General features: G+C 38.7%; 1 protein-coding gene across 7 annotated transcripts in view; it reads right to left on the reverse strand.

The window, feature by feature from the left end:
• LOC100050174 (TATA box-binding protein-associated factor RNA polymerase I subunit A) overlaps positions 1-15,061 on the reverse strand; it is a 127,145-nt gene that overhangs the window by 11,855 nt on the left and 100,229 nt on the right. For all 7 annotated transcript variants that reach the window (XM_070255729.1, XM_070255730.1, XM_070255731.1 and 4 more), the window contains 4 exons: positions 13,175-13,288; positions 7,866-8,064; positions 1,763-1,893; positions 368-526 (listed from right to left, as the gene is read on the reverse strand). In XM_070255729.1, coding sequence (XP_070111830.1) covers positions 368-526; positions 1,763-1,893; positions 7,866-8,064; positions 13,175-13,288 — 603 coding nt within the window. The remainder of the gene's footprint in view (positions 1-367; positions 527-1,762; positions 1,894-7,865; positions 8,065-13,174; positions 13,289-15,061) is intronic.

Below are 15,061 nucleotides of genomic sequence, written 5' to 3' on the forward strand. Positions count from 1 at the left end.
TGGTGGTTACATGGATGTATATATTTGTTAAAATGCATCCAAGTGCACACTTAAAATAAGTGCTTTACTACATGTAAATTATATTTCAAAAAGGTCCTTTTTAAAAAACAGCAATGCAGAACTTTCCAACCAGGATGGCAAAGGGTTTCTGAAATACTGACCCTCGCCCCTCAGTCTCTCTTGGGCAGGGGGTGGCAGAATGATAGTGGGGGGTCTCCTGGCCCTGCAGCCTCCTGTTTACCTCAGTGTACCCCACACACACTGTCATTTTATGGGTGCTATAATACAGAAGTTGGAAAGCAATGACCTAAGAATGTTTTAAAGTAGATCCCCAATCCTGTTCAAACTTTGAATAAAAATTCTGTACCTTAAGCACGCTTATCAGTTTCTCTCTTGGGGCCTTCTCTCTCTTGAGAAAGTTGTATAAGTAGATATGAGCATTTGGATTCGATGGGAACTTCTCATCATAGGCATAATTGGTGAGAACCTCTCGGGCTCCATCTTGATCCCCATAGAATTCCAGCATCTATATAAAATGAGTCATAATATCTTAGCCAAACTCTGTAAGATAGCTACATGAAAGATAATGCACAACTTAACTTTATTGATGGGTACAAAAAATTATAAAAGTGACAAGTAGTATATACTGTTTAGGGAACCAGAGTAATGACAGCTTTTGCTTTCACCAGCACAGGTTACAATCTCTATGGAACACAGAAGATCAGCTGCAACCCTTAGGGTTTCTCATTTTTCTTTAGCATATTTTGTTACTGAAAAATGCAGCAACTTCAACCTAAGAACTGTTTCTATAAAAAATAAAGTTCTCAAAGTAGGGCACACTAACAACGGAAAAAAGACCATAGAATGTCGCTAACCTCAGTGCCCTACATAACTTTAGGCACAAAAGGAGTAAATGGAAATTATAATTCCATTCACCTCATTCCCTTCCTTACACAGGAATTTCCAGATTTACTGTCATATGGTTCCAGAGATTATCTTCTGACAACACAATTATCACTTAAGCACTCATGAAACTTTCAAAAAGCAAATTATTTTAACAAACAGACAGACAGAGAACAGACTGGGGGTTACCAGATGGGGAGGGAGGGGGGGGAAGGCGAAAGGGGTAAAGGGGCACATATGTACAGTGTTGGATGGAAATGAGACTTTTGGTGGTGAACAGAATGCAGTCTATACAGAAATCGAAATATAATGATATACACCGAACATTTATGAAATGTTATAAACCAACGTGACCTCAAAAAAATAAATAAATAAGTAAAAAAAAAAAAGGCAAAATATTTTGATGATTTATTCCTACTGCCAAGGCCCCCTGTTCTTTCACAATGACCCTGGGATAGCAGGACATCCTTATGAACTTCCTAAAAGGCATTATCTTCATCTCATACATTGTGACCTACTTTTGGATTTCTGTCCCCTTCCCTTCTATACCCCTTCAAATCATAAAAGATCTTTCTCCTTTTCTTTTAAACTCAATACGAATAACATAGAATCGATATTTACAACTACGTTGTTATTTATTTTATAAATATTTGGCCATGACATGTTATCCAGTGGTGAAATAAACACAGAACAACATTTAAAGTACACTAGTAAAATAAACAAAAATTATTCAGACCAAAGAAAAGACATGATGTTCTTTTTTTCTTAAACCATTTTCTCCATTAAGTATCTTCTGATCAATAAAGATTAGGTTTAAAACCAAATGAAACTAATAAAACTGTATAAAAAGTCTACTTACCTCTACGTAACTCTTCACAAAAGGGTCCCAAACTCCAGGAATTTGAATCAATGCACCAAGGTTTACAGACGTCTTCCAGCTGTGGTCGAGCATATTCTGGGACGCTGTGTTGTACGCATAATCATCCTTATCTACCCAGAGAAAAGAGATTTTGAAAAGTCATGCACTATTGAGGACTTTTGCTGAATTAGTAATCAATAAACTACCCACAAGGAAAGCTCAGGCCATAATGGCTTCACTAGGGAATTATAACTAACATTTAAAGAATAATACTAATTCTTCACAAACTTTTACCCCCCCAAAAAACAACAGAAGGAACACCTCCCAACTTATTCTATGAGGCCAGTACCACCCTGATACCAAAACCAAAAAGAACAAAGAAAAGAAAACTATAGTCCACTATCTCTTATGAAGATAGATGCAAAACTTCTCAATAAAACACTAGCAAACTGAATCCAGCAACACAGAAAAAGGATTACAGACCATGCTCAAGTGGGATCTACTCCAGGAATGCAAAATTGTTTAATATCCCAAAATCAATTAATGCAAGACACCAAATCAACAGAATCAAGGACAAAAACTATATGATCATCTCAACTAATGCAGAAAAAGCATTTGATAAAATTCAATAATCTTCATGATAAAAACACTCAACATCTAGGAATCGAAGGAACTTCCTCAATCTGATAAAAAGCATCTATGAAAAACCCACAGCTAACATCAGACTTCAAGGTGAAAGACTGCATGCGAGAGCGGATGTCCTCTCTTGCCACTGCTATTCAACCTTGTACTGGGGGGCCAGCCCTGTGGCTCAGTGGTTAAGTTCACACGCTCCGCTTCAGTAGCCCAGGGTTTCACTGGTTCAAATCTTGGGCGCGGACATGGCACCGCTCATCAGGCCATGCTGAGGTGGCATCCCACATGACACAACCAGAAGGACCCGCAACTAAAAATATACAACTATGTACTGGGGGCCTTTGGGGAGAAGAAAAAAAAATTAAGATTGGCAACAGATGTTAGCTCAGGTGCCAATCTTTAGCAACATTGTACTGGAGAGATTCTAGCCATGGCAAATAGGCAGAAAAATAATACAAAAGATTTCCAGATTGGAAAAGAAGTAAAACAATCTCTATTTGCATATGACATGATCTCGGACATAAAAAAATCCTAGGACTCCACTAAAAACTTACTGGAATTAACAAACGAGTTCAGTAAAGTGACAGGATATAAGATCAATACATAATAATTAATTGTATGTCTACATAGTTGCTGTGAACAATCCAAAAATGAAATTAGGAAAACAATGCCATTTCCAATAGCATCAAAAACAATAAAATACTAAGGTATAAGTTTTACAAAAAAGATATGAAATTATACTCTGAAAAGTAAAATTGTTCAAAGAAATTAAAGAAGACCTAAATAAATGGAAAGACATCCCACGTACACGGGTTGGAAGACTTATCACAGTTAAATCAATTGATAGCTTCAATGCAATTCCTAGCAAAATCCCAGATGGCTTTTTTGCATAAACTGACAAGCTGATCTTCTAACTCATATGGAAATGCAAGGGACCAAGAACAGTAAAAACAATCTTTAAAAAAGAGGAACAAATTTGAAGGATTCACACTACGACTTCAAAAGTTACTATAAAGCTACAATAATCAAGACTGCACGATACAGGCATAAGTACAGACATATGTAGACCAACAGAAGAGAATTTAGAGTCCAGGAATAAAACTTCGTACCTATGGGCAACCGATTTTTGATAAGGGTGCCAAGATAATTCAGTGGGAAAATAAGAGCCTTTTCAATAAACAGGCTGGAACTACTGGATATCCACATGCAAAATTACAAAATTGGACCCCTTCCTACCTCACGCCATATACAAAAATTCACTCAAAATGGATCAAAGACCAGAATGTAAAACTATAAAACTCTCAGAAGAAAACCTAAGTGTAAATCTTTGCGACCCTGGAGTAGGCAACAGTTTCTTAGATACGACACCAAAAACACAAGCAATAAAGGAAAAAATAGATAAATTGAACTTAATCAAAATTAAAAACTTTCGTGCTTCAAAGAACATCATTAAGAAAGTGAAGATAATCCACAGCAATATTTGTAAATTATATATCTATCCGATAAGGGACTCATATCTAGAATATATAAAGAACTCTCACAACTCAATAATAAAAAGACAAGTAATTCAATTAAAATAGGAGCACAAGATCTGAATACAAATTTCTCCAAAGAAGATACACAAATGGACCATAAGCACATGAAAAGATGCTCAACATCATTAGCCACTAGGGAAATGTACACCAAAACCTCAGTAAGATACTACGTCACCCTCACTAGGATGGCTATGATCAAGAAGACAGATAACGGCAAGTGTTGGCTGGGATGTGGAGAAATCATTACCCTCATATACTGCTGGTGGGAAAGTAAAATGGCACGGCCGCTCTGGAAAACAGTCCAGTGGGTCCTCAAAAGGATAAACATAGAGTTACCATGACCCAGCAATTCCATTCTTAGGTACATAACCCAAGAGAAATAAAAACATAAATCCACACAAAAATTTATAAGTGAATGTTCATAGCAACATTATTCAAAATGGCCAAAAACTGGAAAAAAAACAAATGTCCATCAACTGATGAATGAATACATAAAATGTGGCATATCCATACAATGGAATGTCACTCGGCAATGAAAAGGAGTAAGTACCATAACAGGCTACAACATGGGTGAACCTTAAAAACATTGTGCTAAGTAAAAGAAGTCAGTGACATTTTATGATCCCATTTGTATGAAATGTCCAGAATAGACAGATCTCTAGAGACAGAGAGATTAGTGGTTGACCGGGACTGGGGGACACAGGGGAATTGAGAGTGACTGATAATGGGTACAGGGTTTCTTTTTAGGGTGGGGAAAATGTTCTCAAATTGATTAGGGTAAATGATGCACAACTGTGAAAACACTACAGTGCACTGAATTGTTCACTTCAAGTGGGTGAATCATATTGAGAATTGTATCTCAATTCTCAATAAAGCTGCTCCTAAAAAAAAACATGAGAGATCACTACACCCAACAAATTGGATGATATGAAAAATCTGACAAGTACAAATAGTGAGAAAATACAGACAAAAGAAAATCCTCATCAGAATACTAGTGGAATATAAATTGGTAACCACGTAGGAAAGAGTTTAGCCTATGATATACTAAAGCCGAAGACACACATACTCTATGACAACAACTCTACTCACAGAAATTCATGCTTATGTGTATCAGTACACATGCCCAAGAATTTCAAAGCAGCACTATTTTATAAGAGCCCCAAACTATTAATAACCTAAATGGCTATCAATAAATAGAAGGAATAAACTGTGTAAATATCATACAATAAAATGTTTTACAACAATAAAAATGAATGAACTAGAGCTAATTCAACTATATGGATGCATGTTAAAACTAATGTTGACCAGGGCCAGCCCCGTGGCCGAGTGGTTAAGTTCACGTGCGCCGCTTGACAGGCCAGGGTTTGCCAGTTCAGATCCCAGGCATTGACCTGCACACCACTTTTCAACCCGTGATGTGACAGGCATCCCACATATAAAGTAGAGGAAGATGGGCACAGATGTTAGCTCAGGGCCAGTCTTCCCCAGCAAAAAGAGGAGGATTAGCAGCAGACGTTAGCTCAGGGCTAATCTTGCTCAAAAAAAACAACTAATGTTGAACAAAGTATGCAAAGCCCAAAAGAATAAATACAGTTTGAATTTAAATATGACATTCAGATATAGGTAAAACTAAAATACAGTGTGTACAAATGCACTTGAGTGGTAAAAGTACTTTAAAAAGCAGGGAAGTGATCATCGTTAAAGTCAAGACAGTGGTTTTCTAGAGACGGAATGGGAGGAAGTGTGACCAGGAAGGCACACATGGGGACCTCCTGGGGGACAGCAATGTTTTGTTCCTTAATCTAGGTGGTTGTTACACGGATGTTTGTTTTATAATAATTCATTCTATAACACATTTGTTTTGTATACTTTTTCTGTAAACAGTCATGCGTTGCTTAGCAACAGGGACACGTTCTAAGAGATGTGTTGTTAAGGTGATTTCCCCGTTGTGCGAACGTCACAGAGTGCACTTACACAAACCTAGATAGCATAGCCTCCTGCACATCTAGGCTATTCGGTATTAATTTTATGGGCGCACCCTTGCATATGCAGTCCATCACTGACCAAAACGTTATGTGGTGCATGACTATGTTTCATAATCTTTAAGGTTTAAAAGAAAAGTTACTCAGACTTTCAAAAGCAATAGATAATAGAGCCACAAAATACTTTTTGGTACCAATGCTGCTTTTTGGCCATGCTACTCTGTGGCCGAGAAAGTAGCCCCCCAAAAAAAGAGGAATTGGTGTTCTCTTCCAGTGGATCACCTGAATAAATGTCAATATGAACTTGGAAATGAGGTGTTAAGGGAAAAGTAGGTAAGAAATTACGAAGAAAAATTTTTTTGAAGAAAAAGGCAGATCCCTGAGTAAGTATAAGTTGGGTGTGAATTTACCACGAAAGGGGGTTCCTAGTCACCAAGGACATCAAAGCCAACCAGGACAGGCCACAGCAGCAAGGCAAAATCCCAAGCCAACTCTGAGAGCAAGTGCGTGTGCTACATTCTCGTGAGTCTGGTTACAGAGAACTCTTCCTAACTTATTTTCTCATGAAGTAGACATCTAGGTTATAGATCCTCTAAAGAACTCCATATATTACCCTAGCTCCATCTCTTGTTGCTACAGAACAAAGTGTCAGCTGAAGAACGGCCTTGAATCATGGTCCACAGGAGAGCCGGTGTAAATGCCATGTTCCAACTGCTTTAATCATCAAATATTTGCTTAAGTTTTCCCCAACCACGTGTAAGAAGAAAAGTAAACACAGACCTTTAAACTCATCTAATCAATTTATATCAGCAAGTCTTTTTTAAAAGAAATATTACAGCAGGCATTACGGCAAGGTTAAGAAAAGAAACAGAAGACAGACATGTGATCTCAAAAGACTGATCAGTCTAGATGAGGAGACACAACATAAAGTACACATGAAAAAACTTAGAATAATGAAAAAGCAAGAGACGAAGAGCCAAATGATATAAGCTGAACATGAGGCTGATACATTAGGTTTGAGGTCTAAGAATGAGGGTCCAATGAGTCCTGAAGGGCAGAGGGCATCCTAGATGAAGACACTGCACCAAGACCTTGCCAGATGATCATGATGAAGACGGCATTTCAGAAGCGTCTTGGAAGAGATCACAGACAGAAAGAAGGTCAGGAATTTTGGGATTAGTGAACCTCCACGCCTGGAGATCAAGGAAACACTGCTCATCACATAAGGATAATACGGAAACACTACTTACCACATGTGACGTGATAAATACCAGGACTGAGATTTGGATGGAGGATGTGAAAACAGAAAGGAAACAATCCTAGAGAAGTTATGGAGAAAAACTATGCAAGAGAAGGGCAAGTGCAGAGAATCAACCAATCAATACAGCTCCAAAGAACACAAGTCTGGGGACAGGAGAGGAGGACATCACCACTGAAAGGAAGGGAAAGGGAATCAGTTTGAGAAGTCAGGACACACGGTCAATTTTTGGTGTGGTCAGTAAATCGAGAGAATTGTTATGACCTTTGGACAGAAATAAAACAACTTTATCTTGCCCTGTTCTTTAAACATATTACTATTCTGAGAAACCACCCTACAAAGCAAACTAAACTCCATTCTAAACACAAAGCAAGACATGTTTATCATATGTAATAATGCCTACCGAAGAAAATGTGTAACCATTCTCGGAAATCATATTTTAAAAAGTAACAAATCTAAAATGGTCATGAACTTAATTTAGGAATATCTAATTTATGTCTGAAAAGCCTTTTGATGTATCAGAAATATTATAAAGGATGATCAAGAATCTTCCATCAACAGAAATGCCTGTTCTCCGTACCACATGGATGAAGCCAGGCCGGGAAGCCGGGGAATCAGACGAGCCCTTCAGCCTTCTGTCCCTCTGAGTCAGTCTCATCACCACCAGACAAAGTCCACTCACATCCACTCACCGAGCTGGGACAATTCCATCTTCTTTTTAGACCAAGCATAATACTGCAAAAGCCCTTTATAGGCCTGAATAAGGTTGATTAAGACTTCCTGCGAAGATGACTTTTCACCGTATCTCCACGTCTCTGCCTGGCTGAGATTTCTGTTCGCATCCTCAAGCATTCCGTGATGCAGAAGGTACAGCGCGTGTTGTAAGGAGATCTGCAACAAGGATAAGAAAAAGCCCACTGACAAATACGTCATTAGACAACCACCAGTCAGAAAGCTCGGTAAACATATGATATGTGACGAGCTAAGACCTTGGCAGGCCACAAATGATGTAACAACATCATCCCTGTCATCCAAAATTTCAATCTAGCAAAGAGGAAACAAACATGAGACAATTAACACTATGTAAACGAGAGCACAGTCATACAAACTTACAAACAGAAGACAGTGTGATCTCGTGAACAGAGCAGGGGCTTTGAAGACAGAGAGACCTGGATCAGATGCTAATTAAAAGCTACATAAATCTGAGGATGTCACTCAGCCTCTGAGAGTCTTATCTGTTACACGGAACAATTATTATTAACCCTTCAGAAGAGAGTTTTGAGGATTAAATAAGATAATATTTGCATACCACCTAACGCCTACTTTGGTCCATAGCAGGCAATCAATACCTTATTTTATACATGTTATATAAGCTCAGAGACATCTTAATAAAGGGTATTGAAGAATGACGTCGGTTTAGATGGAAAGGTAAGTGAATCGCTGACACAGGAGAAGCAGTAAGAATAATTACACAAAGAAGAGTGCTACAGGGAGGGGGGAGGCTAAGGAGGAGAACAATGGGAATCCAGCTAATCACGTGAGTAGAGTCAGACCACAGAGCTCAAGGCCTTCATCACAAACTATTGCAATAATTTCTCAACTGGTCTCTCTGGTCTTGGTGCCATACAATCCATCTTCCACGTGGCTGCCAAAGACATCTCATCACGTTAATCATTGTGTGAAATCCTTCAACGGCTCCTACTGCCTACCCAAGCTCCTTAGGTGTGGCACACAGGGAGGCCTCCCTCTCCCCCGCTACTTCCCCTGGCTTCCAGCCAAGTGATTTTTAGACTAACTGAAGCACTGGCTACAGGGCTATCAAGCTCTTGACCAGCCCCCCACCATGCCAAACTACCCCTGCCCCCCGAACACCTAGGGAATACCCACTCCCTTTTCAGACTCATCTCAAGCATCACTTCCTTTCTTTTCTAGACTCCTCTGCTCATTCAATCCCAGCCCTCTCCAATTCCAGAGAGCTGGCCATTTTCTCCTTTGTCTTCTCACTGTCTGTTGCATTATTACAGTACCCATAATAATTTATTCCATTTACATGTCTGTCTCCCTCTACTGCAAGAAACACTTCTAGCACATAACCTGGAAAATAGCAGTAAGTGTTTTTAAAATTATAAACAATAGAAAACAGTTTATTGCCTATTCTAATTATCACCTTCTGACTCTGGAGTGTGAGATAAGGTTCTTCTCAGGTTTCCTTACCACAACTGAATAGACTCTATGAGCCCAAAAGGACATACCCAATAATTTAGTTAAAAGTCTACTCTCCCTCCCCAGTGAAATGGCTATCCAGTTTCTTCCTGAAAGAAGAGAAGAGGAGCACACAACACCGAGACAGGCCATTCTTTTCTCCAATTGTTCACTTAGTAAGTTCCTCCTTAAGTGGAACCATACACTGCCTCCATTTAAGTTCTACTCACGGTGTACTGGCATACCAGAGAATAAGATCATGAGAGAGCACCTGGCACATGAGTAGAAACTCAGGAGATTTTTTCCTGAATTAATCAGTCCACTCTAAAAAGAAACTGAAAGTGAGGGAAATCTTCAAAATTAGAAAGCTGTGGGAGTGCAAAATGGTGCAGCCAATGTAGAAAACAGTTTGATGATTCATAAAAAAGTTAAACACAGAATTATATGTTTCTATGTATATGTTTATATATATAATGTGACCCAGTTAATACTATTCTTAGGTACATACCCAAAGGAAGTGAAACAGGGACTCAAACAGATACTTGTAGGCCAATGGTCACTGCAGCATTATGCACAATAGCCAAAAGGTGGAACCAACCCAACAACAGATGAATGGATAAACAAAATGTGATCAATACACACAACAGAATATTATTCAGCCATAAAAGGGATGAAGTTCTGACACATGCCACCACATGGATAAGTCTTGAAAACATTAAGCTAAGTGAAATAAGACAAACACGAAAGGACAAATATATGATTCCACTCATACGAAATATCTAGAATAGGTCAATTCATAGAAACAGAAAACAGATTAGAGGTTACTGGAAGCTGGGAGGAGAAGTGAATGGGGATTAACCGCTTAATGGGTACAAAGTTTCTGTTTGGGGTGACAGAAAAGTTTTACAAATACTGGTGATGGCTGCACAACACTATGAATGTAATTAATGCCACTGAATTGTACAATCAAAAATGGTTAACATAGCATATTTTATGTTATATATATTTTACCACAATAAAGAAAACTTGGAAACTAGAAAAAGCAAGAATAAAACAAAATAGGAACCGCAGAGTACATATTAGGCTTTGTAGGCCAGAAGGTCTCCGTCACAACTACTCTACTCTGTCACCTGTCACGCTCAAAGCAGCTATTAACAATATGGAAACGAAGGGGTGTGGCTATGTTCCAGTAAAACTTTATTTAGGGACACAGAAAAAAATGAAAAAGCAAAGCATTTAAAAACTTTATTGAAAAAGTGCTCTTTTAGTCAAATATACATCACAGAGATGAAGATAGCTAACATTTTGGAAACATCTCAGTCCTTTTGGCTAAGATGTTTATCAAAGAACATATGAATTTGGAGAGGAAGTCCCCCTAAACATTAGGAACGGTACAACACTTTCACACAGGGGTGGGAAGAGTTAATATTGTTCAGATGTCCATACTACCCAAAGCCATCTGTAGATTCAATGCAATCCGTGTCAAAATTCCAATGGCATTTTTCACAGAAATAGAAAAAAATCCTTGGGGCCAGCCCGGTGGTGCAGCAGTTAAGCACGCACGTTCTGCTTTGGCGGCCCGGGGTTTGCCGGTTCAGATCCTGGGTGCAAGGCATGCTGTGGTAGGTGTCCCACATATAAAAAGTAGAGGAAGATGGGCATGGATGTTAGCTCAGGGCCAGTCTTCCTCAGCAAAAAGAGGAGGATTGGCAGATGTTAGCTCAGGGCTAATCTTCCTCAGAAAAAAAAAAAAATCCTAAAATTTGTATGGAATCACAAAAGATCCTGAATAGCCAAAACAATCTTGAGAGAGAACAAAGCTGGAGGCATCACACTTCCTGATTTCAAACGGTATTACAAACCTATAGAAATCAAAACAGTATGGTACTGGTGTGAAAACAGACATGTAGACCAATGGAATAGAATAGAGAGGCCAGAAATAAACTGATGCATATACAGCCAACTAATATTTGACAAGGGAGCCAAGATTCAATGGGGACAAAACAGTCTTTTCAATAAACTGTGTTGGGGAAACTGGATATTCATAAGCAAAAGAATGAAACTGGACTCCTATCTTACACCACCCACGAAAATTAACTCAAAACGAATTAAGGACTTAAATGTAAGACCTAAAACCGTAAAACTTCCAGAAGAAAACAAGGGGGAGGAAGGTCCTTGACATTAGTCTTGGCAATGATTTTTTTGGATACAACACCAAAAGCAGAAGAAACAAAAGCAAAAATCAACATGTGGGACTACATCAAACTAAAAAGCTTCTGCAAGCAAAACCACCAACCAACAAAATGAAAAGGCACCCTACAGAATGGGAGAAAATATTTGCAAGCCATATACCTACTATGAGGTTAACATCCAAAATATATAAGGAACTCATGTAACTCCATAGCAAAAAAACCCCCCAAAAATCCAATTAAAAAATGGGCAGAAGACTTGAATAGACATTCTTTCAAAGAAGACATACAAACGGCCAACAAGTATGGGAAAGGTGTTCAACATCTCTACCCATCAGGGAAACACAAATGAAACCACAGTGAGATATCATCTCACATGTTAGAGTGGCTATCATCAAAAAGAGATAACAAATGCTGGTAAAGACGTGAAGAAAATGAAACCCTTGTACACTGCTGGTGGGAATATAAATCAGTATAGCCACTATGGAGAGCAGTATGGTTGCTCCTCAAAAAACTAAAAATAGAACTACAATATGATCCAGCAATCTCCCTTCTGGGTATAGGTCCAAAGATGAAATCACTGTCTCAAACAGATTTCTGCACTCCCACGTTTATTGCAGCACTACTGACAAAAGCCAAGACATGGAAACAACCTAAGTGTCCATCAACAGATGAATGCATAAGGAATATGTGACACACATACACACAATCGAATATTATTCAGTCATAAAAAAGAAGGAAATCCTCCCATTTTCGACAACATGGATGGACCCTGAGAGCATTACGCTAAGTGAAACAAGTCAGATGAAAACAAATACCATATAATTTCACTTATATGTGGAATCTAAAAACACTGAACTCATGCAAACGGAGAGCAGAATGGTGGATGGCAGGCACTGAGGGGTGGAGGAAACGCAGAGATGTTGGTTAAAGGGCACAAATTTTCAGTCAGAAGATAATTAAGTTCCAGGGATCTAATGCACAGCATGGTGACCACCGTTACTATCACTGGATTGCACGCTTGAAAGACACTATGAGAGCAGAGCTCTACTGTTTTCATGACAATAACAGAACAGTAATTACGTGAGGTGAAGCACGTGTTAACCAACCTCACTGTGATAAATATTTCACAATACATGTGTGCATCAAATCATCACTTTGTACGTCTTAAACTTGCACAATGTTATATGTCAATTATATCTCAATAAAGCTGGGGAAAAAATATTTTTTCATGTATTCAAATTCCCAATGTGTTTAGCTATTTTCTTTTTCCAAAAGCACCAATTCCTAGAGAGCTCAAATGACTTAAGCAAAGATATTAGGATCTGGCCCATCATCCTAATGAGAAACAGCTGCCATCTCTGGAAGCCTGGTTTCGGCAGCCAGAGCTGTACAAAGAGAAGGTATCTGCTCTCAGAGAACAGGGTAGGCGACAGGACACGGAGAAGTAAACAGTTCTCATAACGCTGCTTTCTTTCGGCTTCTCTTATGCATCCAGGTGTCTCACCCTTTTTCCATGCTTTTTACATCATTACCTACCTTATCACAGAGACGAACAACTTATAAAAATGACCCCTGCAAATGTAAATTCACAAAGCCCACAAGCTCACCTTTAAGTAATTCATGACGCCAATATTTTTCATCCGGTCAGCAAAGGCATTGAACGCCTCCACGTTGCTTTTAGGGTGATAATACAGAATTTCACTCCCGAGCTTCCAAATAATCTGTCAAAACAGAGATGACTAACAAAAATGTAAAATCCTTGCCTTAACCAATCTCTGCCTCAGAAAGCTATTTTTTTCTGATTACATTAAAAAACAACCTATAATTCCTTTTCCTAGATACTACTGTCAACATTTTACTGTATTTCACCTAGTGAAACTAATATTACATCTTATGTGATAAAATCTTTTCCATCAATTAAATTAAAATACCAGATAACTATGACACAGTCAATTTTAAGTCAGCAGTCCAAAGAACGTAGGCAGTTAAGACACATATTGAAGATAAAAATTTTAATTAGTATGAGAGGAAGAATATTAAAGTCAGAAAACCTGAGTTCTAGCAACATTGACTTCTTCACTGCTCTCAGCCTCCTAATTATCCACAAAATGAGAGCAATGGACTAGACATTTCCTGAGCTCCCATCGAGCTCTACCACTCGATTTACAGAACTCCAATATAAGAATTTCATCAGCTACAGACAAATTTTTAATAAAAATATTTTCTCCCCAGAGCACCAAAGCTTTGCTGACAGAACTCGGAGCTCTTCTTTTTCCTGGGAACGAATCTCTATTTCTATTAGCCTAATTTAAGGGACTTCAATAAAACTGACCTTAAAGTAAATGGAAGTGAATTTTAAATCAATTCTTCCTGTAAACATATATATTGGTTGTTCAGCATAATAACGATACTCATCTTTCCAACTCAGAAAGAGAGATCGAGATTTCATTTGTAGAACACCAAATTGTAGTATTTTGGAGCTTAAAGGAAACTTGGGAATTATCTATCACAGTTATTCTTAAATCTAGTTGTATGTAAGAATTATCTGGAGCACTTGTTAAAAATAAATATTCCAGAGACTCAGACTCTGATTCAGCAGGAGGGGAGGGGAGACAGGAATCTATATTTTCAACAAACGCCCTAAGTAATTCATATAGAGCCAAACAAGTGTCCGGAAACCACTGATTCCATCCTTTATTTTACAAAACAAATTCTAGACAAAAAGGGCCTGTAACTTGCCCAATGTTTTATAGATGTACATAACTTTATTCCTTAAACTAAATTTTCGATCAATAAATTTTTTTTTCCAAATTTTTTTGGCTCCATTAGATATCAAACTGATGCAATGGTTACTGTATTAATAAAAGCTATCTGAGATAGTCATGTGAAGTTATTTGTGGATAAACCGTCTTTTACTGAACAAATGTAACAGAAGATGCCAAGCACTGATCTAGATCCCGGCCCTGGTGGAATTTACTTCTATCTTAGAGAGACAATAACCAAGAAACTTAGTAATTAAATTAGCAAGTATCCTGGGATGGAGCAGGATAAGGGGATCAGGAGTGCCAGCTGGAAAGTGGGGGGTGGCATGCAGCTGCAATGGTAAACAGCCATGGCAGGCCTCTCAGAAATGTGACCTGCAGGAGGGTAGCCATAGTGAGACCTGAAGAAAGACCTTTCCAAGTAAAGGAAATCGCTAAGGCAAAGGCAATGAGGCAGGAGCATATCTGGCCTGTTCAAGTAACAGCAAGGAGGCAGTGAGTTTGGAGAAGAAAACACAAGAGGGAGAGCAGGTGAGGTCAGAGAGGTCGAAGAAGAAAAGGGAGTGAGCGGAGCACGCAGAACTCGCAGGCGATCAGAAGGACTTTGGCTTCTACTCCGAGTGAAACAGGAGGCTATCACAGTGTCCTCAGCAGAGGAGTGACACGATCTGACTCATGCTTTACAAGGATCATGCTGCGTCATTGGTCATTAAGGAAACGCAAATCAAAACC

Source organism: Equus caballus, chromosome 30, assembly GCF_041296265.1.
Source record: "Equus caballus isolate H_3958 breed thoroughbred chromosome 30, TB-T2T, whole genome shotgun sequence".
Classification (NCBI taxonomy): domain Eukaryota; kingdom Metazoa; phylum Chordata; class Mammalia; order Perissodactyla; family Equidae; genus Equus; species Equus caballus.